The following is a 27104-nucleotide window of genomic DNA, read 5'->3' on the forward strand; positions in this document are numbered from 1 at the left end:
TATTTCTCAGGTCACACATAGCCAAGAAAGAAATCAGCTAGTCCAAATTCCAAAGGCAGCCTGACACTGAGGAACACCAGTGGTGGAATTACAAGAAGTGGAAAAGTGAAAGTCTCAGTTCAACAATAAGAGGACACAGGCTTGGCCCCAGACTGGACTCCTGAGGGAACAAGAGGGAACACAATGACTAGAGGTTGTTTACAATCACTGCCTTTGCTACACCTAATGCAGCACCACCAGTAACAGCTCAGGAAAATGAGCCAGAGCATACCCCAGGGCATGTTTGGTAAAAGCCACTGATTTGGCTCAAATGCTATGAGCAAATACATACGTCCAAGTCATGACTGTGACTTATGCATCATCTAGCTGTCACTTTATTCTGTGAAACTGGGCTCTCCTCAGTTCCAGACACTTCTATGAAAGAGAGGGTGCATGATGCCTAAAACTGGAGCCTTTGATTTTCTCTTCTGTATTTTAAGGTTCTTATAAACTGACAGGAAGGTTCAACAAGCCAAATAGATTAGTTAAGTTACTGGCACTGGTGTATCAAGCATTTCATAAACACCACTAGAGATTGACATCATCCTAGATCATTTGGTTTTGATCTTAGGCTAAGTTTATGTGATGTGATGTCATGTATTTGTCCATGTTGGCAGGTGAACACCAAACCCCCTCATGCAGGTACAGACACTCTCAGCTACACCACATCAGACGGATTTCTGAGAGGTCACTGACAGTCTGGTTAATGGTAACTTACCCTCAAACAAGAGTAGCTGCAGCATGCCCTTTTTTAGAAGTTTCATTTCCCCAAACTCGTATTTCACACCTGGAGTACGATGTGATAAAAAGCAAAGTGGAGAAAACAGGCTTGTTTTGAATATGTAACTATTATTGTTTACTCATTACTTCATCAAAGCAGTAAAGAAAAGACAAAAATCTCAGAAGAGCTTCTTTCACACAGACTCTCACCATCCCTTTTCGCAGCAACTGTGCAGGCAAGGAAAATGTGTGACTCCATATTTATTTATTTTAGTTGTGCTCAGAGTTTTACAGGTAACATCTTCCCTTTAGACCTTCTCAACAGAAATATAAAAAAGTTTTAAGCCATTTCCCCATTGACTCACTCATCTCCAATATTCACCTGGGTGAAATGCAGAAACATCATTTGTTAACTGAGTGGTGAGTTTGGCTTATCCCAGTCTAGAGCTGGGCTTCCTGCTATGGCACAGATCTATTAGCTTGTAACTTAGAAAACCCAGTCCCCAGAGTCCTGTAATTCCCACCTACTCAACAGGAAACAAATATCTTCTCTAACCATGACAGGGACATTCCTGGTAGCTGACACTATGCAGGGGAAATGCTTCCTGCAGCTTGAGTGAGCTGGACTTTCTGCAGAAACCGGGCACCCAATCTGTCTTCACGGGATGGAGAGGAGGCAGGGAACAAACTCTTCAAGGCAGAACAGACTCTTCAAGTAAGTACTGCACGTCCTGGTGGACGTGCCTGTCTTAACAGACGGCTGTGGCATGAGGCACTTCGGTCATGGCTGTAGAGAACTGTCCCAGTTCCGTCAACAGAATCACAGGTAAATGTGTTCTCTTTCCTGTGAGAAGTCCCTGAGTTGCAGATCTAAAGGATCTTCCCCCCAAACACACCTTGGTGTCACTAGACCAGTGAATAAAGGAGCCGAGCCAGGTCAGTATCCTGCAGGGAAGCCCCCTTTCCGTGAGTCGGAGGCTGCAGCCCATCCGCGCTCTGTTCTGAGGATGGCCTGCACCACCGCGCCGCCGCTCACCCGCATTGTGTCGTGCTTCCTCTTCTTCAGCTGCTCCTCTATGCCCTGCAATGCACAACAGGTGAGCACAGTGCAAGAGGGAAACTGCAGATGTGCTGCAGGCTGCGACCTACATCCCCCACAACCACCAAGTGCTCAGTGCCTGTGTCAGGTAGGGTTAAATCTACATGTTCCTCTTCCCTTTGCTTTCCAGGATGCCCTGCTTTTGAAGAAGTGGAATTCAGAAGATGTGGTATTTGTGGTGCTCACTGTAGGCTACCAACACTATTCTTGGTCACAGATATTCACACACTAACTGTTTGGCAGTGGTGGAAAACACAGGACTTGTAGAGAGCAGGTCATCTTCCTCAGTGGTGGCAGATATCTCAGCTGTTACCTTCATAAGAAGCTTATTAACAGGGGAACTTATGCATAGTTTGGTAAGAAAACTGCATCATGTAGGAGTGTTTTCCCAAATACAGAGGCACAGGACTAGATATGTACAAAGCCTGCAGCTGTCTCAGGCCTCTGGGACGTGTAGTTTCTCAGGGTGAATGAAGCTGCCATCTCAGCTGAGTGGTCTGCAGAGCGAGGCAGACCTTGCCATCAGCTCTCAGACTGACAGTACTGTGCTGAGATCTCTACTGTGCATCCCACCTCACTAGCTCCGGGCCAGGCCTTCCAGATTCATAATGAGATTACACAACAGGACGAGAGTTCATTGAGACTGACTGGATTTAGACTGCTGGATGGTCTGGGCCCTGATGTGGTTTGCTGTTTTGCAAGTCCTTTGAGCCAAACATCACTGCAAGCAGATGCTCAGTTTCAGATGCAAGTCACTTGTCAATGCACTGGCTTCACACCTGTGAGACTAAAGGTACACTTTGAACAGCTCATTGTGACCCAGCACTAGACCTGGACCAGCTTTACTACTGCTCACCTAGGAACATTTGGCCAAACCTCATGATTTTCCACAGTGCTTGCCTTCCCAGCACTAGGAACCCAGCCCACACAAATTCATGTGCACCCCAGGCTCTAGTGAGACCAACCTCCTCTATTTGCAGCTCAAGCTCTGTGACATTGGGAAACAGCTGATCGTGAATTCGGGGCTCTTCCACTGCTTTCTTCACATCGTAACCAAACCAGATGGAATTCATGATTGTCTGTGAGAAGCAAAAAGCCTTAATGTTAATTACTTGTCTTCAAAGAGGTCTGACCCTTGTAGCCACACAGGCAGAGATGCCCCAAGGATGTTCATCAGAGCACATGAAAGGTACCATTTCTAGTTTATGTGGCTTTCAGTGCTTCTTCTCTTGGCTAAGCAAAACACAGGTACATTGCAGCCAGTCAGCTTCTATATGCTTAGGAGGATTCCCACACAAAGAAACCATTCCCACCATGCCTGAGCTGAGTTCTTATTTAGCTTCTCTGTGTGACTTTCATCCAAAGTTTGGGATGTTGGATGGGAATGGCTCTAAACTGGATGAATAGGTTTGTGAAGGTCCAGAGAACAGAACTCAAAGCCAATCTGAAATCACAAATCTTCTGCAAGTGGTAAGAACAACTTGCCAAATTCTACCTGGAGTCACTGAAGGAGGTAATTTAATAGCAGACCCTTTATAGCTCTGACAGGAGTTGGTGTTGGAGGTGTGGCCCTCAGAATGCCAGGCAACCTCCTTTTCAAGCCCCTGGCCCCCAGGAGGGAGCCACAGACATGATCCTATCACAGGTGCAGAGAGGAGTCCCCACAAATGCTGCCTCTCCCATTTTGCCTCATCTTGTTCCCCATTTGCCCACACCATCACATACCAGTGCTGTTGCTGTAGTTATTTTTGTTCCTCCAGAAGCACCGACCACCATCCTGACCTTTTTCATTTTATCCACCAGAATGGAGGGGCACATAGAGGACATTGGCTGTTTACCTGTTGGGGACACAGATGCAACACAGAGGCTCAGCTTTCCACCTGCAGCTCCCAAATCTCCAGCTCCTTGTCCATGCCTAAACCCAGATCCCTGTCCCCTGCAGGTCCCACACCTGTGTCCCATGGCACAGATGCTGCAGTGTGAGCGTGCACAACGCAGCCAAAAGACTGAGTCAGGAAGGTAGTTTACAGCTACCTGGAGCTATGAAATTTGCTGGAGAAGGAGGGATCCCAAATCCATTGATTATGTAAGGTGAGCTGAAGTCATCCATTTCATCATTAAATATGATTCCACTCACATTGGATCGTACATCAGAGCCAAAACTGGAGAAAATAAGTTGTCAAAGACATGTCAAAACCACAGCAAATCTAGGAGGAGCTTCAGCTGAATTTACTGCAATGTGAAACCTAGCATTTGATTGGAGCAACTCTCCACTCCCTCCCATTGTAAAGGACTTTCTGTCACCCCTAGGGGGGAAGGAAGCAGTTAATACCATGAGTACACAGCTACACACAGAGGAAAGGTAGTCCAGAGCCCTTCCTACTGCTTCCCTGAGAGGATCCAATGGGGAAAACCAGTACAGCATCTAAGTACAACTACTTCCCCTTCCAGGTGGGCAGTACTACACTCCATTCAGAGGCAGCACAGCTCAAAGGCTGGCACATTTGGGAATGACTGGGCATTTGTGTAGATGTGTCAAGCTGGAGACATTTTCCATGGATAAAAATAAGCTTCACACCCTGGCACCAGGCCATATGTGCGAACACAGCTCTTTCTGACAGCACTCAAAGCCAAACACTGTGCTTCCAGGCCAGCTGTATTAGCTCAAATTCTTTCCAAAAGCCTGGGAAATCAGAACCAGCAGCAATAGGTCTGCTTCTGAGAAGATCCAGATGCAGTGAATGTTGTCTTGGTGAAGGAATTCAACACGAGAGAGGACACATCTTGTCCTCTGACACAACCACGAGGCCTCAGTGTTGAGCACTGACCTGCCAGCTCAGCAGAAGTGCCATCACCAGCACTACTGACCCCTACCCCGCCCCAGAGGTGACAGCTCAGTGGTGTTAGATACCAACCCCAGAACCAGCACTAGGAAGATGGCAAAGGCCTACAGGGAAGGAATGTCTGAGCTCATACTATTGGTTGATGGTGCTGGTGGCGGACACAGCACTGCCATCATCAGCCACAATGGAGATGTGGGATGTACCGGCATTGTCTCCAGTGTAATACACAGGCTCATAGTAGTCAACTGGATGGGAGGTGTTGTCTGTGATTTTCCTCCGGAGACCATCCGCAAAGAACTCAGATGTCATATTTCTGATTGCCTGTCAGAGAAATCCAATGCAGTTACTCAGCAGATTAAGAGACATGTAGTTATGAGGCTGATATCCAATACTTCACACCACAGAACCAGTGGCAAATCCCAGCAGTGAGGCTACAATTTTCCCCCAGGGGCTTTCCTTCTTGGAAGATAGACATTGTACCAGAAAAGCATTTTAAGCAATCACAGAGGCAGCTGTTACAGTCACCCCTTTGTGTAGAAGTTAATCAGCACCCATTATTAGTGCTATGGAAAGCTGCCTCCACACTGCTGTAAGGCAAGCAGGGCTACACTTGTTTCAGAGATGCAAGGAGCAGTATTGGACTGAGAGGACAAGGCCAAGGCAAGCTCTGACCAGGGCTCTGTAAGGTGAAAATCTGTGTTCATCAAGCTGGGCTGGGCTCAGAGTCTGCTGCTTTGGCAGGCACAGAAGTAAAAGCCCAAAATGTTAGGTTGGGAATAGCAGAATTTCTGTCTCACTCCTTCCAATTCATTTTACTACAGGCACGACTCTGGATAGAAATCCACAAGGATCCCTATGGATCTAAGGAATGTCATATAGTGAATAATGCTTCAAACACTATAAAATCAGGCAGGATTAGACCTAAACGTCCTCAAACTCTCCTGGTGAATTGAGGAGTTTGCTTTTCCGTACAACAGGAAGGTTGCCTCCATTTACAGCTCTAACAGCTCAGCCATGAGCCACATAGGATGTCACTTTTTGCCTCAGAGCTATTTCAGTGCCTGTCAGTAGCAAGTGGCACAAAGCATGCCTAACAAAGTTGAGTCACCCAAAAACTTTAAGCCATGTTCCAGTCATCTTTGGTGCTGCAGAAAGAAAAGGCTTTTGCCAGGTACCTCTGTAATGTTGACAAATTTTGGGTCTCCCAGCAAAGTCCTCTTGGCATAGGCAAAGCGAAAGGCCTCCAAAATGCGGTGGTAGGTCAGACCTTTCTCCTCCACAGTTTTGATGCTGGCAGCAGAGAAATTATATCCTGGCAACACAAGACAAACAACTGTGAACACAAAGCACGGGGTCAATGGACTGCTAATGCACCTGTGTCAAATGTATAACTTTGAAGCCCAGTCTCTACAGAGAGGCAGTCACTGGACTGTCCTAATCTTCACATGGAGAACACTGGAGCTCTGGTAGTTTTGAGCACTGTGGGAGTCGCCAGCAGAATTTGTACTTGCAAAGGTGTTTTCCAAAGAAGCCTCAAGTACATGTTAGGCTCTACCCATGCAAGTACCACGGAAGTTCCTATATCAGGAGAATAATTTTCCCCTTGCACCTGTGTTTCAGGTAGGAAGGCAACATCCCTGAGGTGACAGCAGAAGAGGAATGTTTCTGCATCTCTGATCTCTCCAGGGGTCTCAGACTTCTCACCTGCTGGAGGGCTATCAAGGGAGGCCTTGCTTCCCCAAAAAAGGTGATGTCTTTGGAGCTCTCCCAGCTCCTGCTGCCTGTGGGGCATGGCTCCGTGGCACTCTCACCTTTCAATATGTTGAAAATGAGGGCCAGAACTGGGCCACTTAGGGGGGCACTGGGTGTGTAGAGGGTGAACTCCCCGAGTTTGATCTGTATGGGGTCCTCGATCACTGTTGCATTGTAGTCCCGCAGGTCTTCCAATGTGACAATCCCCCCTGGAAAGAGAAGGATGCTGGAGATGTGGGTTTATGTGATCTCTGGTGCAACGAGGAGGTCATACTCCATCACCATGAATCATAGCAAGGACAGGAGGGAACATGGAAAAATCCAAAAAGCAACAAGGTAAAGAAAGCAAAGATGTGTGCCCATGAGATGAATTTATTCCTTGATAGATCCATCTCAGGTTCAGATAGTCTAAGCATGAAGTCAGGCTGATCTACAGCAGCCAAAACACTGGTGATCCTATCTTCTTTTACAAAGGACACCAGCAGTGTCAGGCTACAAAACATCCTTAAGAATCCTGTTTACAGGAGGAGGGCATAGTTTTGGGTGCAGACGCTTTGTGGTAGGTGGAATAATTTGAGTGTTCCATCACCTTTCTTATCTGAAGAGGGAAGACAGTAAGTAATTACCCACCACAAATGAAGCCAGTAAATGACTAACAGGAGGTTCACCAAGCTAGCCGGTGCTGGCTGGTGAGGACAGGATACTGCCACCATCTAGTGGTACTGAGAGATCAAACAGCTCAGAGTTCACAGGACCACCATGTATGTAATGTTTTAGGTAGGAACTCGTTGGATTCAGGCTCTGTGAACAGCCTGTATCTACTCAGCTACAGCCAGAACTGCACAGGCTTGGGAGGCTCTGTGGTACCGAAATGCACAGTGAACACTCTCCATTTCTGACTGAGTTTCAAACACATCTGTTAAAGCGCTTTTAGGTGTCCTGTTGCCACAGATCTCAGAGGCAGCATTTCAGGCTTGACCCCTCCCGAGGCTTGTGCAGGTCACTGGCTCCTCCCTGGGCTCTGAGCTGTCCGGCCACTCCTGCTGCTTGGGACAGATGTCTTGCTTCTCACCTACGCTGTGGATGTCAGCAATGATCTGCTTTGCCAGGCTTCCTGTGTAAAAGGCATCTGCTCCTTCTGTGGCTATAGTCTCATAGGTACTGGCCAGTTTGGGCATCTTGATGGTTTCTCCCTCCTGCAGAATTTTCCCTCCTCTGCAGAACACTTCACTAAAAGAGAAAGGAGATTGAGAAGATTGGGTCTGGGAGACATTAGCTTGGTGCACTTACAGCACAAGGAAAAGCTAGTGTTTCAGAAAACACATTGCCATGTAGCAGATTCATGCCAGCATGTACTCTAATTCCACCTTTGTTCAGGCAAATAGACTTCAAGAGTAGAATTTATCTCCCTTCAAAGGTCAGGACTGAACATTCCTGAACGTGTCCCCATGATTTAGCACCTTCAGATGCCTGCAGTGACACTGGCAGGCAAAGTGAGTGTGGTTATTGGAGGGGAGGCACGCTCCGCACAAAGACATTACACACACACAGGGACTTTGTGGGTAGGATGCAGCCACCCCAAATTTCTCTGCACAGAACAGCAGCTGCTCTACCTACCACAGCAAGGGATTGCTTTCAATTGCCTCCTCTTTTGATTTGATGGCTGCAGCAAGGCCTTTCCCAACAGGGAATCCTTCTCTTGCCAACTTGATACTGGGCTGAAACAGGTCTTTCCATGCCAGTTTGCCATGACGTTTGTGAGCCAGCTCATAGCCACGGATTTCTCCTGGAACAGCAATGGACAGCCCTCCTGGAGCAGAAAAGGAATGTGTCAGTTTTCCACAGCAAGAAAAGGAAATGGTCGATGGAGCAGGAAGCAGAGCAGGCGTCTCTGCCAGCCCTGGTTTTAGGCAGGGCTTGTGTGTACCATGACCAGATCAGCTTGTGAGAATTAGCAGAATTAACAGAATTATTTGGTCTGACATTTGTGCCTATGTCGTGTGGACTGCTGGAACACCTTTGTCCTCTTGCTGGTAACTCTAGTTTTAAGGTCATTTCCCCTCAGTAGGCTCTTTACCAGAGCAAAGCTGCTCAGAACACAGAAGCTATCACGGCGAGAGGACACAGACTGTGACATACTAAAGCCAAAAACTTTGTTGCAGCATTGTAACTACAATAGGAACAGGTTGATTCCTACACTGCACAGTGATGCAGCAGTTTGCTTCACTCAGGTTTTCATTGGTATCTCTCAGAAGTTCAACACAGTGCTCAAACCCCAAGCCAGTAGTTGAAGCCACCACAACATCCATTTAGGGAGGACATCTGAACTGACAAAAACCAAGGTGATGATCCACACAAAGATTTATTCAAAGAGGTGGAAAGATGGCACATATAGAACAGGTCATACTCAGCACTTTGCATTCACCTGCATTTTCATGAAATGAAAAGCAGAAAGTGCTGGCGTCCCTGGCTAATTTAAAGGGCATTGTTTTTAGCTTCTTTGTCAGGACTGAGTTTGCAAATTGTGTAAAGTAGAGGACATTTCTAGGTGACAAATCCTGTAGATAGGAAATAACCTAACCATAAGAAATGTTCTTAATTTATATGTGCTCACAGCAGCTAAGGTTGGAGCTATGTGGTCCCCCCCAAAGCAGTGAAACAGCCTTTGCCATACCTTTCAGAGAGAGCTGTGTGTTGTTCCCAAACATGTCCTCCGATGCGTTTTTTGGAGCCACCTCTCTTGCATTAATGATTTCCACTTTTCCTTTAATGACAGAGCAAGGAAGATGATGTTTAGCTCTGGACTCAGCACACAGGCATGGTCTCTGCTGAAGGACTCTGATCAATGTGAGTTTTTCGGCAATCATTTTGAGGATATTCCCCCAGAGGCTGTGAGCATCAGTCGTTTACCTTCTCTCAGGTAGGATAAATCTCCTGCCTTAGATAAAGCTCTCAAACTGTTCCAGCTGTGTATGGCCCTTACCTGTGCTGCTGTAAATGGTAAAGAAGAGGCCCCCTCCAATGCCCATGCTGTGAGCGTTCATGAGTCCTACACAAAGCAGGGCTGCAATCGCAGCATCCACTGCTGATCCTCCTTGCTTGAGGATGTCCCTGTGCAGCAGAAGGGAAGGTGACATTTTAGAGCTCCCTGTGAGCAGTGCATGCATCTCATCAGAGCAGCTATGACAGGTTCTCTAATGCACTTTTGTCCACACCCAGTCTATGCATTCCTCAGGAATAGGAAGTTTTGAGCTTCTGTCACCAGAGAGAACAGACCCTAAAGGTGTATGTGCAGACCAGATCAGCCCACATCAGAGACACATCTAAAGCAGCTTGAAAACACTGAGATGTGAGAGAGTACATGTGGGGACAGACATTCCACACACACTCATTACACATGAGAAATGACTGTTTTCTGAGGAGCCTTAAATCTGCAGCACTTGAGACTAGAACAGGACAATATATCAATAAATGTTTTTTAAAAGGAGCCACAAAGACAATTCTTGTTCTCATTGCTCACGGATCCAAGGACTCTTTGCCCGCTACGTTGTCTGTGAGCAACTGCAGCAAAGCTGGTCAGGCATGGAAAAAGCCTGGGGTTTATTAGGATCTCCTCTTTCTCCAGGGAGGTTAGGCATTGATTATCCCTGCTGGGCAACTGCCAGGATTGCACCTGTACATCAGGAAGCAAGAGTTCTGTCTCACGCAAGGGCTGTCAGAGCTAATGAGAGTCACGGCACAATTAGCAGGTACCTTCCAATGATGGAGCACTGCCCCGCATCGGTGGCCACAGCTGCCCTCTTGTATATGTGTGCATCCCCTGTGCCTGAGCGCAATCCGAAGAAGAGTCCCAGGAACAAGATGAGCCCCAGCAGGGCTCCGGTCACTGCTGTCACCACCACACAGCGTGTCTTCATCTTCCTGTGGGAAGAGACAGGATTATCAGCCCTGCTGCTACCTCCTTTCATATCCTCAAGCCAGCAACTAAGGTAAGAACCCGCCTTGCAGCAGGCAGGTAACATCATACACTGGAAAACCTCCAGATGCAGAGGTGAGAAGGGAAATCCAAGGAGCAGAACACAAGGGGTGTTAGTCATGACTGACATCATCTTCAGAAGATGAAGTTAAATTTTTTAGAAGTTTAACTTTACATAATCTGCTTTTAAATTCCATGTCTGTGGAGGAGTGTCTGTCTGGAAGGTTGTCAAGGACCAGTGCAAAACACATCGTAGTCATTAGGAAGCAACCTTGGAAAAAGCTGTTTGGCACAGCCCACTGTGAGCACAGCACCCCCTCCTCTCTGGGGCCCTTGGCCAGAGTACCTTCCTGATGAGCCGGGCACTTCCAGAGGGCCACAGCCAGTGCTCAGCTCTCCGTGTGTCCCAGCCCTGCACTCAGCTACTCTCAGGCTGCACAGGGCTACAGCTCATCTGAGAATGAGCACAGCATGCCAAGGAGCTTTCTGGGTACACACAGATGAGTTGAGAGCTACCGAGCAAATGAAGAGTCACTGCCACCTTGCTGGGACTGGCAATTCAGCAAATACAGCTTGAACAGATACTCTTTGACCCTTTTCCTTTTCCATTACAGGACTGTTCCAGCAAAACAAACCTAAATTAATCACACTGCCCTCAGGAACCACTCTCCCCCTGTGTTTGGCTGCACCACAACTTCAGTACTTGCACAATAGCCAAGACACCCTTTACCTTACCAAAGCATCTGCCATCCTCAGAGAAAAGCCAGTCCATGGAATTGTGAAGAATGGGCACACCAACCCCACTGTGGATGCCCAGCAGCCCAAAGCAGAGTGAACTCCAGCAGCCAGAGCAGCACTCAGTGCCTTGCAGCAGCTGCACATGCAGGATTAGGCAGCGGTGAGTGTGCCAGCACTGAGCTAACTAGAGGAAACAGGCCAGGCCAGCCAAACCAAAACTTTTTTCAGAGGGGAGTGATTAGCAAGCAGGGCCCCCCTAACCTCACCCCCTGGCTTAAACCAGGAGATACACATTTGCTATCCAAGCCTTGTATCTGTGAGTCTCAGCCTGAGCACTAAAGATGCCCATCTCCATCCAGGTAAAACAGCTCAAACCAAGGTGCAAATCTACTGTATGTGCTGCTCTGTAAACAAATGTCAACTGAGGGTAGTAAAAGTAAATGGATGCAACCTCTTTCCAGGTTCTAGAACTTAATTTACACTCAACTACTTTTAAAAGAGACCAGTGGTGTGTTTGCGGAGCAATGACTGTGGAGGGAAACAGAGAAGCCATTATGTCCCCAACAATAGCTCACACACAGCCTCAGAGTTTAAAGACAGTTTTGTTTGTTGGCAGAGAGATTTCAGCTTCAGCACTGGCAGTCTCCTCCAGGCCTCACAAGAAATGCCATGGGATCTTTTATCTGTGCCCCAGCTCGGCAGAAGGTACTTTGTTTGGTCTGAAGGCTGCTCTGTGCTGGGCGGTCCTGTGAGCCCAGGCTGACTCAAGCCCCGTAGTGCTGAGTTAACCCGTGGGCTCCTGGACTGGGTTCTGCAGCTCTTCTCCACAGCAGGTTCTCTCACTGCTGAGCTCCTGGAGAGCAGATTTACTGCCTCATCAGGCAAGTTACTTTGACAGCAGGAGAGAAGGGAAAATCTCAGGTACTACCTCTGCTCTCACCTTTCACCTTCTTTCTGGAATGGGATCACACCTGTGAGCTTCCCCATGACCCAGAAGAGCTCAGTGCTGTGTCTATGCACTCAGAGCTACCTTCTGAGTGCATAGACCTTGGACAAAGCTCTCTAACTGACTTCGTATGACTCAGGCACAGCTCCTGGCCTGCCAGGGGTGAGGATAAGACATGCACCACTGGGCAGGAACACACACAGACTGCCATGCAGAGACACTGACCTCTGGGCACTGCCCTGTGCTGCACCGTGGCACCACACAGTGCTCTGGGCTGGGCCTCTGCCACCCAAGAGAATGTTCTTAATGAAGGTGTATCTGTGCAATCTGTCAGACTGATCCTGCTCAGGAAGCAGCAGATGTACGAGCTCAAGACCTGCAGTTTTCTCTTCTTCAGTAGTACAGAGAGCAAACCCAGCTCAGGATAATCCTCTCCACCTTTGCTGCTAGCTCAACTCCCATGAGCTCCTTAGCCTAGAAGGAAGCACAGCCCTTACTGCCTTCCCATCTGTGGCACAGCAGAGCCAAATGTGCATATGGTTTGATGCACAGAAATCAGGAGATGGATCAGGAGCCTGCAGATATGCACTCTCCAACCCACTGCTCCATACTCTTTGTGCCCTGGGCAGGCACACTGCAGGAACAGCTGAGTTTTTGGACCAATGGTCTGTTTGAACCCTGGCTCTGAGTTGAGTCCCCATTATGATTTATTGTTGGGAGTGGAGCAGCAGCTGCAGGCCACCACCTGAGCTGGCTCCCCAGCTATTGTCTGCTAAGGCTGGCTTTAACTTCCACATCTCTGCCAAATCCAGCTGTTTGGAAGCTTGGCTTCAGGCACAGAGTGCTTTGGCAGCAGCAATAGATCTCCAGGAGAAAGGGGTTATAAAGCAATTAAAAGCAATACAATTATTTCTCACTGTTATAAAGCTCCAATAGCCTGTCTTAGCCATGGAATTTAAAAAGTAGCCCTGATTACCTTAGTTTACATTAGGAGAGGGGGAGGACCAGCAAGAAGCAGAGTTATGCTTGTACAAGCAGCCCCATTGAGCTGTATTCAGATGGGTCACAACATGGACAACCTTATTTAAACATGACACAGGGTTTGAATTAAAAGAACCCCAGCACAACAGGGGGTTGCTAGTTAGTGTCAGGCAGGGAATGCAGGGTCTGACGTCTCTGCCAAGGGGGCTGGGGCATTTTGTAAAAATGAGGAATCTGCCATGGTCAGGGAAAGCACCAGGAGAATTGGAAGAGGAGAAGGAGGAGATGTACCAGCCAGAAAGCAGTGGGGAGAGAACAGCAGGATGCCAGAGGATGACAAAAGACTCCAGGCACTGCTTTGTTCCCAAATGAAGCAATAAATGAAGCATCCACAAACTTTAACCCAACAGGTTTCTGCTTTTAACCCATCTTGCAACAGCTTCGTAGCTCAGCACCTCCTCCCGAGAGTTCCCTGTACTCCCACTCACAGCCCAGCAGCCACTACTGGGCCAATAGCTTTGGGACATCAACCCTTACTTTCCCCAGGCAGCACATGATAAGGGAACTAAAGCAGAGGTTCAGCCAAGCCATGAAGAAGCCCAAAGAGGCTTCCAAATCCAGACATCGGCACTGCTCCCACCTGAAGCAGGAGGACAAAGCAGTCCCTGGAAAAACACAGCAACCCCACTGAACTCAGTTAAAAGCCTTCCTCACAGACAGTTGCCTCCATGCTGGTTCCTGTGCAGTGACCAGCACGGCCCTCTTTGTTAATCCCAGCACTGCAGACCCGTGTGGATACACATCCATTTTCAGGAGAAAGGCTTCAGTGGGGATCACTGGTCCCTACTTATTGCTGAGATAATCAACACAGAATAAAATTGAGCACAAAGTGTGTGAATGAAGGGGCTGCTCAGCTGGGTCTCAGGTGCTGCTCAAGGAGAGCTCTTCTGATTCAAAGAGAGCTCTTGTGATCACAGTTTGTGACTCCTCCACAGGCATTGGCTTTTCTGAAGCTTAATGGTATGTAGTATTCTGCCCAATGTAGATCCGACTGAGTTCACTGAGAAAGACACAATTTCCTCCTGAAGCAACTTCTTCCTCAAAAACCTTTCATATCTTCCTGCAGAGATTTTAGCATCAAATTCAACAATTTTTTTTAAGACACTTCAGCATAAACTATGAAGTGGAAAAAAAATGCAGAAAGGTGGAATAACAGCAGAATTCCCCATTTCACATGGCTTTCACTGTGTTTCCTAGTTGAAGACCTCACAGAAATCCACAACTGGCAAACTCAGTCTCAAAAATGCAAGTTATTAAAGTTTTATAAACCCATTAAAAACATTATAGCTATGGTCACTCCCAATTTAAAGTCAAAATGCTTCATCAAAATAGCTCAGTTCTCCCAACTCTGGAGAGAGTTACACCTTTTTACAAGGGTGTAAAAAGGGTCATTTTACACCCTTGCAAAAGATGTTTTCAGGTTCTCTTTTGTCATTAAACTAGAAGTTGTTTATTAGACCTGAGCTTATTCAGACTGGTTAGTCAGGTCCTATCATTCTCTTTTTGGCAAGCTTGCATCTGCTTATTTAAAAAGTCACTTTTTCACATATTCTATTGAATAAGAAATCACACACAGCACTTTCAGGTTGAGTGGAATGGCTCAATGAAGGTAATTCCCTTACCTCTTAAGAGTACTGCAAGCTGGTCCTGTCCTTTTGCACAGATCTCTGAATGTCCTTTTCTCAGGAAGTGAACCTTTTTCTACAGGCAAAACATCCTTGTAGCAGTAGCAGTAGCAGTAACCACTTATCTTCCCTTAAAAGCTCTCCAAAGCTCGTACTGTACTATTTGGTATTTGTACTGCTCTGTTCACAGAGATTAACCCATTGAAACTCATTATTTTTGAATTCACAGTACCAGAGGAATGCAGGAGTAATCATTGACTAGGTGAAGAGTCAAGAACCCACACCTTTTAAAATGCATATTTTAGGATCCATGAAGATTGTTTATCAACAGCAGGATCATTCTGTGTTCTTGGATTTGGTTACTATGTGGTACAAATGTTTTTCCTCACCTCATTGCCAGCTCTGAAGTTCTGATTAAGCAACGGAGTAACTATAATGGACCAGAGAAGGTTTAGATTGGACGTTAGGAAAAATTTCTTCACTGAAAGGGTGGTCAGGCATTGGAATAGGCTGCCCTGGAAAGTTGTGGAGTCACCACCCCTGGAGGGATTTAAAAGACATATAGAGATGTGGCACATGGGGACGTGGTTTAGTGGTGATTTGGCAGTGCTGGGTTAATGGTTTGACTTGATGATCTGAAAGGTCTTTTCCAACCTAAATCATTCTATGATTCTGAACATGTGGTGTCTCCACATGGCCAAGTACCCTCACACCACTCTTGCCTAAACCCTTGTGTTCACAGAGAGACTGGATTTTGTGTCTGTACCTTCAGCTTAAACCCAGACACTGCTCAAATCAGCTGTGATTACACTAGGAATAACCTGTCTGCCAAATGTGGGCAGCTGCCAGCAGTGCAAGGGCACCTGATCAGCTCATGCACCTGCCCAGCAGCAATCACAGCCACACCACCTTTAACTGGTATTAGGTTCAGCTCACATTAGTATTCCAGCTGCAGTGAGATGATGTAATACCTGCTCGGCCTTGCCTGCTCCCATAGCAGCACCCTCTGGCAGGAAGGATGGCAGAGCAGGAAGGCAGGGATGAAGAAACCTGCCCTCCATCACTGAACTTTACTGAGGATTTTAAGCAACAATCCTACATCCTGCTTGTGCCAAGTCTGGAAGCACAGTTGCAGCTCAAAGGTTGCAGCTCACCTGCTGTTGAACAGTGTAGCACAAAACCCAGCAGAACACAGACTCAAAGTAAGGAACTGTACAAACTGCCCTTGGATTCTATGAACTCAGCAGCTAAAACTTATGCCACTGTTTCTGTCCATGGCTTGCTAGAAATCCCAGACCCTCCCTTGAACACGAGCTCAATGTCCATTCAGAAATGCTGAATGCCCATCCAGAATGTAACACAAGCAAATCACAGCTTGCCTGAAACTCGAGCACAGTGAGGATCCAAGCCCACTGTCTTAAGGCTTTTAGCCAGCAGGCACTCTGCAAACACAGCATGAAGCAAAGTCTGCCTGCATGCCAGTCAGCACCATTAGATGCTATCTTTGCACTTAGGGGGATCAGTCAAGTGGTTAATGTCTCAACTCCAAACCAGCCCAGTCGCTCTGCCCCACTCCAACCTTTGGTACACCAGATCTCCACTTGCTGCAGAAGGATGGTAGCTGTACTGCACTGACTCATTAACAAAGTTTGGCCTAGTTCCAAGATTAAAAGCTTTTGGGTGATATTTTCTCTGTCTAAAAATACATCTTCTTTTCTATAATAGCCACAAAAAGGAGTTCTATTCAACATTTACATGTGGAAAAATCAGTATAAAACATGAGTCTTTCAGCCTTGAGATATTTGGAAGGAATATAGCCTGTGCCTATCTTTCAAAGATGACTTCAAATGCCCCTTTCAAGACATTGCATCAAGAGCACAGGCCCCTTCAGTTATACTGCTATTGTCCAAGGGATCTTGAGCAAAAAATGGAAGCTTTCTGGAAAGCAGATACTGGCACAGAAAATACCCTGCAAGCTTAGAAGGATTTAATGCATCTGCTGTTCCAATTGGCCAGTTTGAAGTACATATTCAGAGTCCAGGCCATATTCAGCTGTTAATACACACCACTCTCACTGTGTCTAATTTATTGATGTGAGACCCATGATGCTCCACAGAAAAGACTGTGACAGAAGCACACAACTATCCCCTGATAAAGTGGAAAGGTTTCCCCCAAACAAATCGACCCGCACTTTCAGTCTGTCACCTTTAATATTAATAGGGGAATTTAAGATGCAGTCTACTGAGCAGAACCCTTTTCTAATTTATTGACCCTGTAGGTGTGATGGTACCAGTTTTTATGCTTAATATTTTCATAGTTCTAAAGTTGCTATGTCCTTGAAGTGGGTCGATGTCAGAAGAGAGTCTCCCTTGTCACATTTGTCTCAGAGGGTGCAAGGTGACATGGAAAGGCTGTAAGAAAGCCCAGTTCTAAATCATCATTATCCCACTGTTCTTCACTCCCACTGCTGAAAGGCAGGGTTTATATCAGCAAACCACCAAAACGAAGCAAATTCTGTCCTTCTTTAAGGACAATGAAGTCTCATCTTCAGCATGTTCTCACCAGCACAGAGCTGGAACAAGTTGGATGCTCCTCAGCAAGTTACTCTTTCACTTATGCACAAGTAGAGTTGAGGATAGGGTCAGAGAAAATGATGAAACCTGAAGTCAGTGCCTGCAGTTCCAAAGGGTGAACACTTTGCTGTGTACAGGTTGTGCTATGCACAGCTACCTTATTTCAGCTGTACATAATATTTGGCAATTATCAAGTATCTCTGTCCAGGCACTGATAGAATAAAGAGCCCTGTTACAACTCAGCCTTTCATGTTTCAAGCTGCAAAGTCACACCTCAAACAGCAGGCCATATTTCATGCAGGTGCATTGCTGACTTGCTCTCCTCAACCCAGTACAAATAAAGAAAAATATAGCTCCTGAAGGACTTGCCACCTCCTTCCTTTTGTGATGTTCGTGGCATGGTCATCTTTAATATTCCCCAAAAAATAGCATGTGCTATTGCATTGAAACTTGAGCAACACAGGAGTGCATCTGTCAGCATATGAACCAATGCCTTCAGACCTCTTGTCATGGAACTTGCAGATATTGAAAAGCATCAGGCAACCTGAGGCACTTCTGGGGAGCTTTTCTTTTTGTTTCTTCCCCGCACCCTTGTTGATTTTTTCCATAGGAAATTGATGAAGTAACACCAGCAATGACTCACAGAGCACAGACCACATCTACTTATCTTTTTTATGGCAGAACATGCAACCCAATGCCTCCCATTTCCCAGTGTTTTAACATCCTGATGCATTATTGGAATAGACACTGTTATAAGATTTTGTAGCTTAGGTTTACCTCTGGTTGCAGGTTAGCTATTTTTCCCACGAGGAAGTCTTTCCCCTCTAACAGAGCAATGTTGCAATCCAATAATACCTGAACATGAGCATCAAAAATAGTATCTCGAGTGCCCACTAACACAGAGATGTTAATAAGCATGTGATGCTTCTTCCTGCTAAATAATAGTTCCCTTTTTGACCCTTTGCTCTACTCTTCCATGACGAGGGCAACCAGTGGAAGCTAAGTACCAACTGTATGCTCAGCAGACGATTCTAATTTAAGCTAAATATGACCTAAGAAACTGATTCAAAAAAGAGATTACTACAGAAAAAGCCCTGAAAAGTCACTAGGTGAGACTCTTAGAGAAAAGGTACTTTAAAACTGGAAAAGTTGCCTTGTGTGCAAGAGGTCAAGTTGACTAAGAGCAGGGACACAAAAGCTGACTTTCAGAGCTGAAAATAAAGAAGTAGATGTTTGTCCACACCCAAAGCACCTCCTTCCCTTCCAGTGAGAGTTGCTTTCACTGTAACTCAGCTGCTCAAATGGAGCAACCCACTAAACCCACATGCTTTCATTTTACAGATCTGTTTTCCCATTATCACCCTCAGGTGCACACTCTTCTTCCCTGGGGCAAAGGTAAGCAATTGGAAGATAACTGGTAAGCAGGGAGGTTTAATAACCCTTTCCTGCCAACCAAACTGGTTAACCACTTCTGTTTCTATCCTTCTTACCCCAGAGGCAGCTGCAGCAGCCTTGCTGGGACAGTGCTGTGTGAGCTGCTGGAGCTCCTCAGTGGCTGGAGGATGTGGATTGCTGTTGTAGAAGCAACTCTACTGCTCCTCCGTTCCAGGAAAGGGTGGCCGTCCTCTGTCCAAGTTCTGCCTTCTTTCATCACCTTTTCTCAATTTTATCTCTCTGCTACCTAGTCTCAGTCTTACTCATTAATTTTACGTCAAGCTCTGCCGTTTCCAAAACCTACATCAATCTGTACCATTTATCTACCAGCTTTACAAAGCCCTTTAATCTTTGCAAAGCCTCTCTGCCAGGCCACCAAAGGGACTGTGTTCTTGCAGCTAAGAGGTCTGCCTTTCCCCCAGCAGCCAGCAATGAGCTCAGCAATACAGTCCCACATGGCTTCCCCTCAACCTCACCATCCCTGAATAAAAGGGACAGGGCTGATGGAGACGAGAAAGAAGAGGAAATGACACAGGGAAAGAAGAAAACCTAAACTGCTGGAAGGGGAAAACAGAGAAAGTGGGAATAAAGGAGGACAAAATAAATGAACGAAGATTAGAGGACAGAAAAGGTGAAAGAACTGTAAAAGGGGAAGCTGAAGGGCAAAAAATGAACAATGCCCTCTCTCTCAAGGCTAGAGGTTTTCCCCAGCCTCTCCTGACTGCTGCACTTGGTTGGACCTGTCCTTCACATGCACATTGAAACTCCCAAATCACAGATGAAGTTCAGGCTTTCTTGGTGCTCTGCAGAAAGGTTTATGTAATGTTATTGCCATAGCAATAACATTTATGCAATGTTATACCTGCCATAGCAGGTAACTATGTATTTTATGGACTGTAGAGCATCTGGATGGGTGGGTGAGGCCACCGAGAACCCTGGATTCCAATTATAATAAATGAACTCAAGACTGCATTCACTGAAGAGGTTTCACAGACTTCAGCTGAAGCTGGAAAAGAGCTCAGTTTACAACTGAAAAAAGTTTGTAGCCACCTGCTTAAATTCACCTGCCTTTGCCAAATCAAGACTCTACAGGTAGATGAGTGTTTTAATTACCACAGAGCTGGTTTGAATAGCATTTGATTTCCTGATCTCGCTCCTGTTTGCTATGGACAGCTGGATCAGGAAATGTAGACCAGGACCAGGACCTTGTCCTGGATTAGAGAGAAAAGTCATGCTCCTTGAGAGCCCACCTCTGACATGTTAGAAAGGCTCCAGGCTAGAGCAGGTCTTTGTTTTTCAAACACACACAGGAGAGGGACTTTCTTTTTGTTCTGGTAATGAGCACAGAGTCTCCCAGGTGCTGTTCTCATCTTTCATGTGTCTATTCACTTTACTGGGCAGAATCTATTAATTTTCACACAAATACAGTTGCTCTTGATAGTTCTTTGCAACAGATTTTTTTTTTTTACAAAAGATTAAATTTGGACTGGACAGCTTGATTTATTTCAGGGTATTTAATTCTGCTTCACAGGCCAGTTTCCCCATATATGAGTGATCCCCTGACCTGTGCTCTGTTGAGTGCTCTGCCTGCTCTGCATCAGGAGCTCTGCTCTCTCCTACCTCATTGCCCTTCCACTCTGCTTCTGGATCCCACCCTCAGCATCATCCCATTGTCCCTGCAGCTTTTCTGGCTCTGCACCTGCTTCCTGGCCATTCCCCTTGGTAGCCGGTAAGAAACTTGCCAGTGCTTGGCCTTCCACCTCAACAGGGCTTACATTTTTCAGGTTTCTACTTAGAAGCACAGAATGACACGGAATGAAGAGGTATCCAAGATCTATGGATTTCAGCCGACTTCTTAGACCTTGCTTTCTCTGAAGAGCACCACTTGTCAGAGGGACATGGACTGAAGTAAGAATTTCTCATCTTTAGGATCCCACGAAATCTGCCTTCCTGTGTTTGTGTAATTCTGACCTCTCTGGTCATTTTGGTAGTCTTTGCTGTGTCAGGTTGCTAAAACAGCACTTCTCTTATCAGCAAGCCATGTCACTTACACTGCCCACAAAACCAGGGTCAAATTGACACTCAGTTCAATGACCCTGCAACAACCTTTCCATAGACCTTTTCAACCCAAGAAGGAGCGAAGATCAACAACAGCTTGGGTGGTAGACAGTACCCTCAAAGGGCTGGATGGGTCATGCAGAGGTGCAATGTCTTCCCCAGTGATGGGACTGAGATCCTAGGTCACTAGACTCCCAGCTCCTTTCTCTGATCTCAGCCTGTCAGAAGCCCCAATCCTTCTTGAAGCCATCAGCTCATGTACTGCTGACCCTATCAAGCCACAGCAGCTCCCCTGAGGGGTGACTCAGCTGCTATTCAGGTTGCCTGGACAGAGACCATGCTGCCTTCACTAACTACAGCAACACAGTCAACAAAGTTAACACAGTAGATCCAGTCCTGTCAATCCCTGCAAAAGAAAAACACTTCCTCTTCAAACCTGAGCCTGAATGCTTATGAAACAAAGGTACTCTTTAATAAAGTAGGATTAATGAGCTGGACAGGTACGCAATAAAGGCAAAGAAACAACTCCTCTATTTCACACCCCAATCCAACCAAAATATGGAGACGATAAGAGAAAATCACACTGTTTACTCACTACTTTAAAAGTTCTGTTCTCCCTGGATGCAGTTCACCTTCAGCCAGTGACACCAAAAGAAGGCGCTTCTGCCTGGCTCTCTTGACCCTTATTCCTCAAGAGTTCCCAGAAGCAGGGACTCCAAAAACAAGACTGGTCACACAGAGCTGAGTGGCAGCAAGGCTTCATATATGGGAGTGGTCAGAAGGGGAGGCTGATGCAATGAAGCCCTATCTTTGAGCACTAAAGGCATGCCACCCTTCCCCCTCCCTGTCCCTGAAGAATTGCTGGCGCACAGGGCAAGATGAGAACAGAGTGGACCAGCACTTTCCGTGCTGTACTTTCTCACGGTAAAGGGAACAGCGTAGAGGGTGGGGAGCAAGGAAAGATCAGACTTGAATGGAGACAATACTTTGATGTTAGGTAGTCCCAGGAGTGAATCTGTACTGGCAGAATTGTTTCTTTTCTTCATGCATTGAACGATTCTCTGCCAAGTCACTGGTTTCCCCTGGCACAAGTCCTGACAGCAAGGATACCCTCTGCATTAGAGCACTGGTGACCCCATACCCACCCTGACAGAGAAAAATCCCATTCCTGCACTCTTCCAAGCTGGCTGATGCTGGAGCACTGCCCGGCTCCATGGCCATAGGGGCTGAGAGCTCTGCAGTGGAGAAGGAACGTGCATCCCATAAAAGGTGGTGTCTTGGACACTGACCTGGGAAGCTCTTGAGAGGCACATCCTGCCCTTCTCCATCAGAGGAAATCTTGAACCCTGTGAATGGAGAGGAAATCTCTCAAGGATGTACCATTGCTGTCCGAAGGGAAAATAATTAATTTTTGACTTCCTTCAGTTTTGTTGATTGCTCACTGAAGGGCTTGTTTGACCACGAAAAGCCATATCAGGCATTAAGACAAGGTTTGCCTAATTCAAAGGCTATAAACAATCAGTTGGGTAGCTCTGTGATTGCTGTATAAAGGGAGATTCCAGGTGTAACAGAAGGTTTCTGTGTGCTCTCAGATGAAGCAATGGGAAATGGCAGGAGCCAGTCCAGGCTTTCACAAAGTGGAATTCATAGAGTTACTGTCATCTACCAGGAATGGCACCAAGATCTGGTTGTTCTGTTTTCCTTATCCAAACAAGAATCTGCACCCAACAGGTATTTTTCAGTGCAACCACAACTGCAGCAGACCCCATCCATCCCTAGGAAAGCTCCCCACCTGCTCAAGGTGCTTTTTACATGCTTTTTACAGGATAGTTGGAGACAACCTAAACACGCTGGGTGGGTGGCAAAGTGAACTCTAACCAAACTGTAAGCACAAAGAAGAAGAACAAAGTCATAATAGTCCCTTTCCCTACTTCTCCACTGATACTCACAAGTAAGACACAGAGAAGACACTGTGTAAAGCTGCCTACCAAATATGAGCCTCCAGTGCTTGCTGCACCTCCAGGAAGATCTCCAAACTCCAATCCTGTCCAGACTGCCAAATTCTTATCATCATGATAAAAAAAAAAAATCCACTACTTAACAGCATTTTAAAGCTACTATCAGGGCCAGGGAGCCTTACCAGCCCACATGAGAAAAGCATTCATATCCCCACTTCAGAGACAAGACAATAGAGACAATCTTGTCCAGGGTTCAGAGCAGATCAGTGCCTGGGCTGGAATAAGGAATCTTCCTCCCAGACTCCTTAACCATGTTCCTAGACATGACCTTTCTTCCCTGTCACATGCCTGATATATACAATAAACCCACAGGCAGCTGGAGGTGACAAGTGCAGAGGCTGGCACTGACCTACTTGCACTGTGCCCAGAGCTCCATGGTATGTTGTGTTGAGTGCTTCTCATGACTTTGGTCTCTCCCCTCACTGTAAACCAGAAATCAATAAAATGTGAAGGTAGCACCCTCCATTTTCTTGTGAAAAATGACAGCAGATTAGATTGCAGCAGAGAAGCTGGAAGGAAGTTCAAAGTGTTTGTCATTTAATGGGAAACTTGCAGATTATTACAGAAAGTTGTTGGGTAACTAATCACTGTTAAAGTCTAACCTAAGTAAGAGGGCCCTAAAACCAGAAGAACACGGACTTTCCCAGCAAGAGCCAAGGTCCACTTTACATTCTGCTTAAGAATCAGTGGGACTTGGAGATGTGAGGCTCAGGAGTTATTCAGGAGGCTCAGGAGACATGAATGGACACTGACCCATGGAGATCTATGTGTGCAGCCCACCCAAACTTGAGAGCCCACCACATGAGAGCTGTGCTTCTCAGGAAGCCCCACAACTTCTTGTTCCTTTCTCAGCAGCTGCTGCTGAAGGATCAGCCCTACTGTTCTTGGAGCAACAAATGAAACTTCTCAGCATAAAATTCAGCACTTCCTGGTAAGCCAGAATCTGTCCTGGGTTACCCTAGTATGGCAAGATTTCAGTGGGACCACTCAGCCCTCCTGCCCCATGGTAGGATCAGGGTTGCAGCCTCTCAGAGAGGGATGGGGCAGAGCAGCAGAGCAGCCATCCCCAAATCTGTTATTCCCACTTGTCAACCCACTTACCCAGCCTGGAGGTGCCTTCTGCCAGCACTGCAGGGCCACTCAGCTCACAGAGCAATGGCAATCAACCCAGCAAAGAGCCACTGATGGCTGTTCAGGTGCTGCGTGGGAAGAAATTCCACCGAGTCCCTGAGAAGGCTGTGGACAAAGCTCTAATTTGCACTGAGTGGGCAGGGGCTATATACATTCTGGCTACACTACTGCCAGTCTTCTGAGGGCAAACCTATCTCTGGGGTGAACACCCGGACACAAGAGTTTCATGGACCTTTACACTGGGACTCTTTTCCCTGCTGTGGAGGGTGCTCAGCAGCCATAAAAATAGTTCATATAGCACCACACAGGAAAGGTGCACACCATGCAAGACAGCTCACGCCCTGAGTGAGAATCTGGACTTCCAACTCTTTTATTCCAGTGGTTCTCAGCACTTTACACTCTCAGTTTCCTCCCCAGTAAAACCGCCTCAGGAAATAAATGAATTTTTCTTTCTAAAGAAGTCACTCAGTGAAGCTCCAATACTGCCCTATTTCTTCAGGCACACATTTAGGCCAGCTAAGGCTTGGGCAATACCATTGATCTGTGTGGCCATTTGCAACCCATCAGTTTTGACCTTAGGAGAGAAACACACGCCACAGATTCAGTTTTGGAGTAACCCACGAGCGATAGCCCACGTGTGGGATGGGCACTGTTGTACAATGGAACAGGCTCCTGTCACAGCCCACCACAGCAAAGCAGCTGATTATGTTCAGCTCCCACCAACCCAAGGCTAAACACTGAAATCACTGGGTGACTGTCTGCTTTCCAGAAGGGCAGTCACAAAGTTCATACAAAAGAAGACCACAGAGACAGGAGCCTATCTTGACTGGCCTCTACATTTGAATGCAGAAATAGGGCAGGTTTGGTGCTTGCAGCATCTTCTCCTCTGGGCAGAGCATAACACAGGACTGAGGAAAGGGTAAGTGCTCAAACACCAACAAAACCAAACACAGTACTTATTCTGTCCTGAGAGATGTCTCCCGCTATCAGGAGAACAGGACTCACATCTCAAGTACAGGTCAGAGAAAAGAATCCCTGTTTGGTTCATCTCCTCCCTGGCCCAGCTTCAGGGCTTGTTTGTTAGGTGCTGCAAAGGGCACCAGAAATGGTCATTGCTTATGAGAGATCAGAATCACAAGCCTCTGCCTCAAAGCACTTACAGCCTATGTTGTAAAGAGTGAGGGAGCCAGCTGAGCTGGAGGCAGAGACTGGATCAGCATGGCTCTGGGAACACACACTTGGCTTTGGGAGGAGCACACAATCTGCAGGGGCTGCACACACAGTACTGCACAGTGACCAGGCCTGCACAGGAGCTCAGCCCCTGCAGCTCTCCCCCTCCACCCCGCACACAGGGGCTGCTCAGCATTTCCATCACAGCCTCTGCATGCTGGGATGGGGCAAGTGCTGGTGCTTTCCCATCTGCTGAGCCCACACCTGCTGCCATTTCCACTGCCACTGGCAACCACAGATGCCTTCACCATGTTCCAGCCTGATCTCTGGGGAAGGCTTTGTTTGTTTGCCCAGCATGCCAGGGTTGCAATCAGCTGGCAGAGAGACCAGTCACACCAGCATAGCACAGCACAAAGCTGCTCTAATCCCCCTCTATCAACCTGAACCCCTTGACCCCCTGACCTTCCCAGGGAGAAATAGCAATGCATGGGATACCACAGGCTCTGCACATTCACAGATCAGAGTGTCTCCCACAGGGCAAGAGGAGGGGTACTACAAACACAGACACCCCCTAAATTTTGAGAGCCATGGCAGCCAGTACCATCAGGCACAAATGGACCTTTGCAGCGGGGTAGAGTGGCCTTCCCTGGGAAAGGCTGTCACCTTCCCTGCAGATGGAGGCAAAAGGGCTTCCCACAGGCTGGGGCAATGTTCCCTCTCTCCCTCCCTCCCCACATAGGGTGCACATCCTCAACTCTGGCCCTCTGATGCTTAGGGTACAACCATTTTCTGACAGCTGCCGTGCTTCTCCCACCTTGTCCCCTTGCAGTTGTCCCATAGCACTGAGGAAGAGGGACAATTTGCTGGTGAGGTCAGCCTGCTGTGTCATGGGGGTTTGGGGGGATCTTGAGGTTTAAGAGAGCTGCTCCCCCGTGAGAGCTCCCACAGCCAGAAATGAACCTTGAACTCCAGCAGGGCAGAGCAGAATTGTGCAGAGACGGAAGACTAGATAAAAGAGATTATCCTCTCGTATATATGGATTTCTTTTAAGAGAGCAGGAAGGAGCAGGAAAGAGAGGCAGAGTTGGCCTGGTCCGACTGTTTAGATCTGAGGCTACCAGAAATCCTGGCTACTCTTGAAAAGGCTTCCTGACTCCCCACATGCCGCCCTGGCTGTCTCGCTGACCTCTGCCACAGAGATCCCACCAGCCTTGAGCTAATTTGGGCTCGTGGGTGAGAACACAGAAACACAATGGTGACAGGAATGAAAAGCAATGGGGAGGATGACACCCAGGAGACTTATTCTTATCAAGAAACAACATTATATCAAAGGGGGGGTCTATGAATACAGAGAAGAGCCTTTTGTAAAAGCTGCAATTGAGCTAAATCCTGCAATTTTTACATGCTGGTCTCTCAGGAACCCCATGATGAAGACTGCCCCAAAGGGGGACCCCTGTGCCAAGCCAGGCCATGTGCCAGACACACTGCACACCGAGCAGCCACACACCCATGGCACAGTGGCTGTTTGCCCTGTGTACGTGCTTTTTAATTACAGCTTTTGTTTGCAAAGCATCTTTTATAAAAAAGACAAATTGCATTACTCTCAGCTTATTAAAATCACACTCAGAATTTCTCAACTGCTAATTACAGCCAGACAGCAGTGTCAGTGTAATTGAAGCTGGGATGGACGTTGGGGGATCCAGCTGTCACACAGCCCCTTCCTGCACTGGCCTGAGCCAGGCTCAGCTGAGCCCTGCCCAGGCTTTGGCCCCCCCTGACATCCAGGCACAGCCCTGCCATGCCATGAGAGATAATGCAGGTAAGGCCAAGCGCTTCCTCAACACCAAAGTGCCCAGTTACAGCTGGGCACCCACCCTGACTGCTGCAGGGGCTGGGGAAAGGGACACGTGGCCATGAGGTTACAGCACTGAGGTGTGGGGAG

At 47.1% G+C, this 27104-nt stretch overlaps 1 protein-coding gene across 10 annotated transcripts in view; it reads right to left on the minus strand.

The window, feature by feature from the left end:
* Window positions 1–1005: 1005 nt before the first annotated feature.
* GGT1 (gamma-glutamyltransferase 1) overlaps window positions 1006–27104 on the minus strand; it is a 55748-nt gene continuing 29649 nt past the window's right edge. For 6 of the 10 annotated variants that reach the window (XM_085075966.1, XM_085075961.1, XM_085075960.1 and 3 more), the window contains 12 exons: window positions 10207–10374; window positions 9437–9564; window positions 9128–9217; window positions 8071–8263; window positions 7526–7683; window positions 6513–6662; window positions 5877–6013; window positions 4835–5022; window positions 3893–4020; window positions 3584–3696; window positions 2824–2937; window positions 1006–1840 (listed from right to left, as the gene is read on the minus strand). In XM_085075966.1, coding sequence (XP_084932092.1) covers window positions 1697–1840; window positions 2824–2937; window positions 3584–3696; window positions 3893–4020; window positions 4835–5022; window positions 5877–6013; window positions 6513–6662; window positions 7526–7683; window positions 8071–8263; window positions 9128–9217; window positions 9437–9564; window positions 10207–10370 — 1707 coding nt within the window. In that variant the 5' untranslated portion in view covers window positions 10371–10374 and the 3' untranslated portion in view covers window positions 1006–1696. Of the gene's footprint in view, window positions 1841–2823; window positions 2938–3583; window positions 3697–3892; window positions 4021–4834; window positions 5023–5876; window positions 6014–6512; window positions 6663–7525; window positions 7684–8070; window positions 8264–9127; window positions 9218–9436; window positions 9565–10206; window positions 10375–11164; window positions 12192–18129; window positions 18155–21439; window positions 21592–22133; window positions 22157–27104 lie in introns of those variants that run through there. The other 4 variants (XM_085075968.1, XM_085075964.1, XM_085075967.1 and 1 more) reach the window with 4 other exon arrangements.

The sequence above is a fragment of the Lichenostomus cassidix genome, chromosome 15 (genome assembly GCF_008360975.1).
Source record: "Lichenostomus cassidix isolate B80296 chromosome 15, HeHo_3.0, whole genome shotgun sequence".
Lineage (NCBI taxonomy): Eukaryota > Metazoa > Chordata > Aves > Passeriformes > Meliphagidae > Lichenostomus > Lichenostomus cassidix.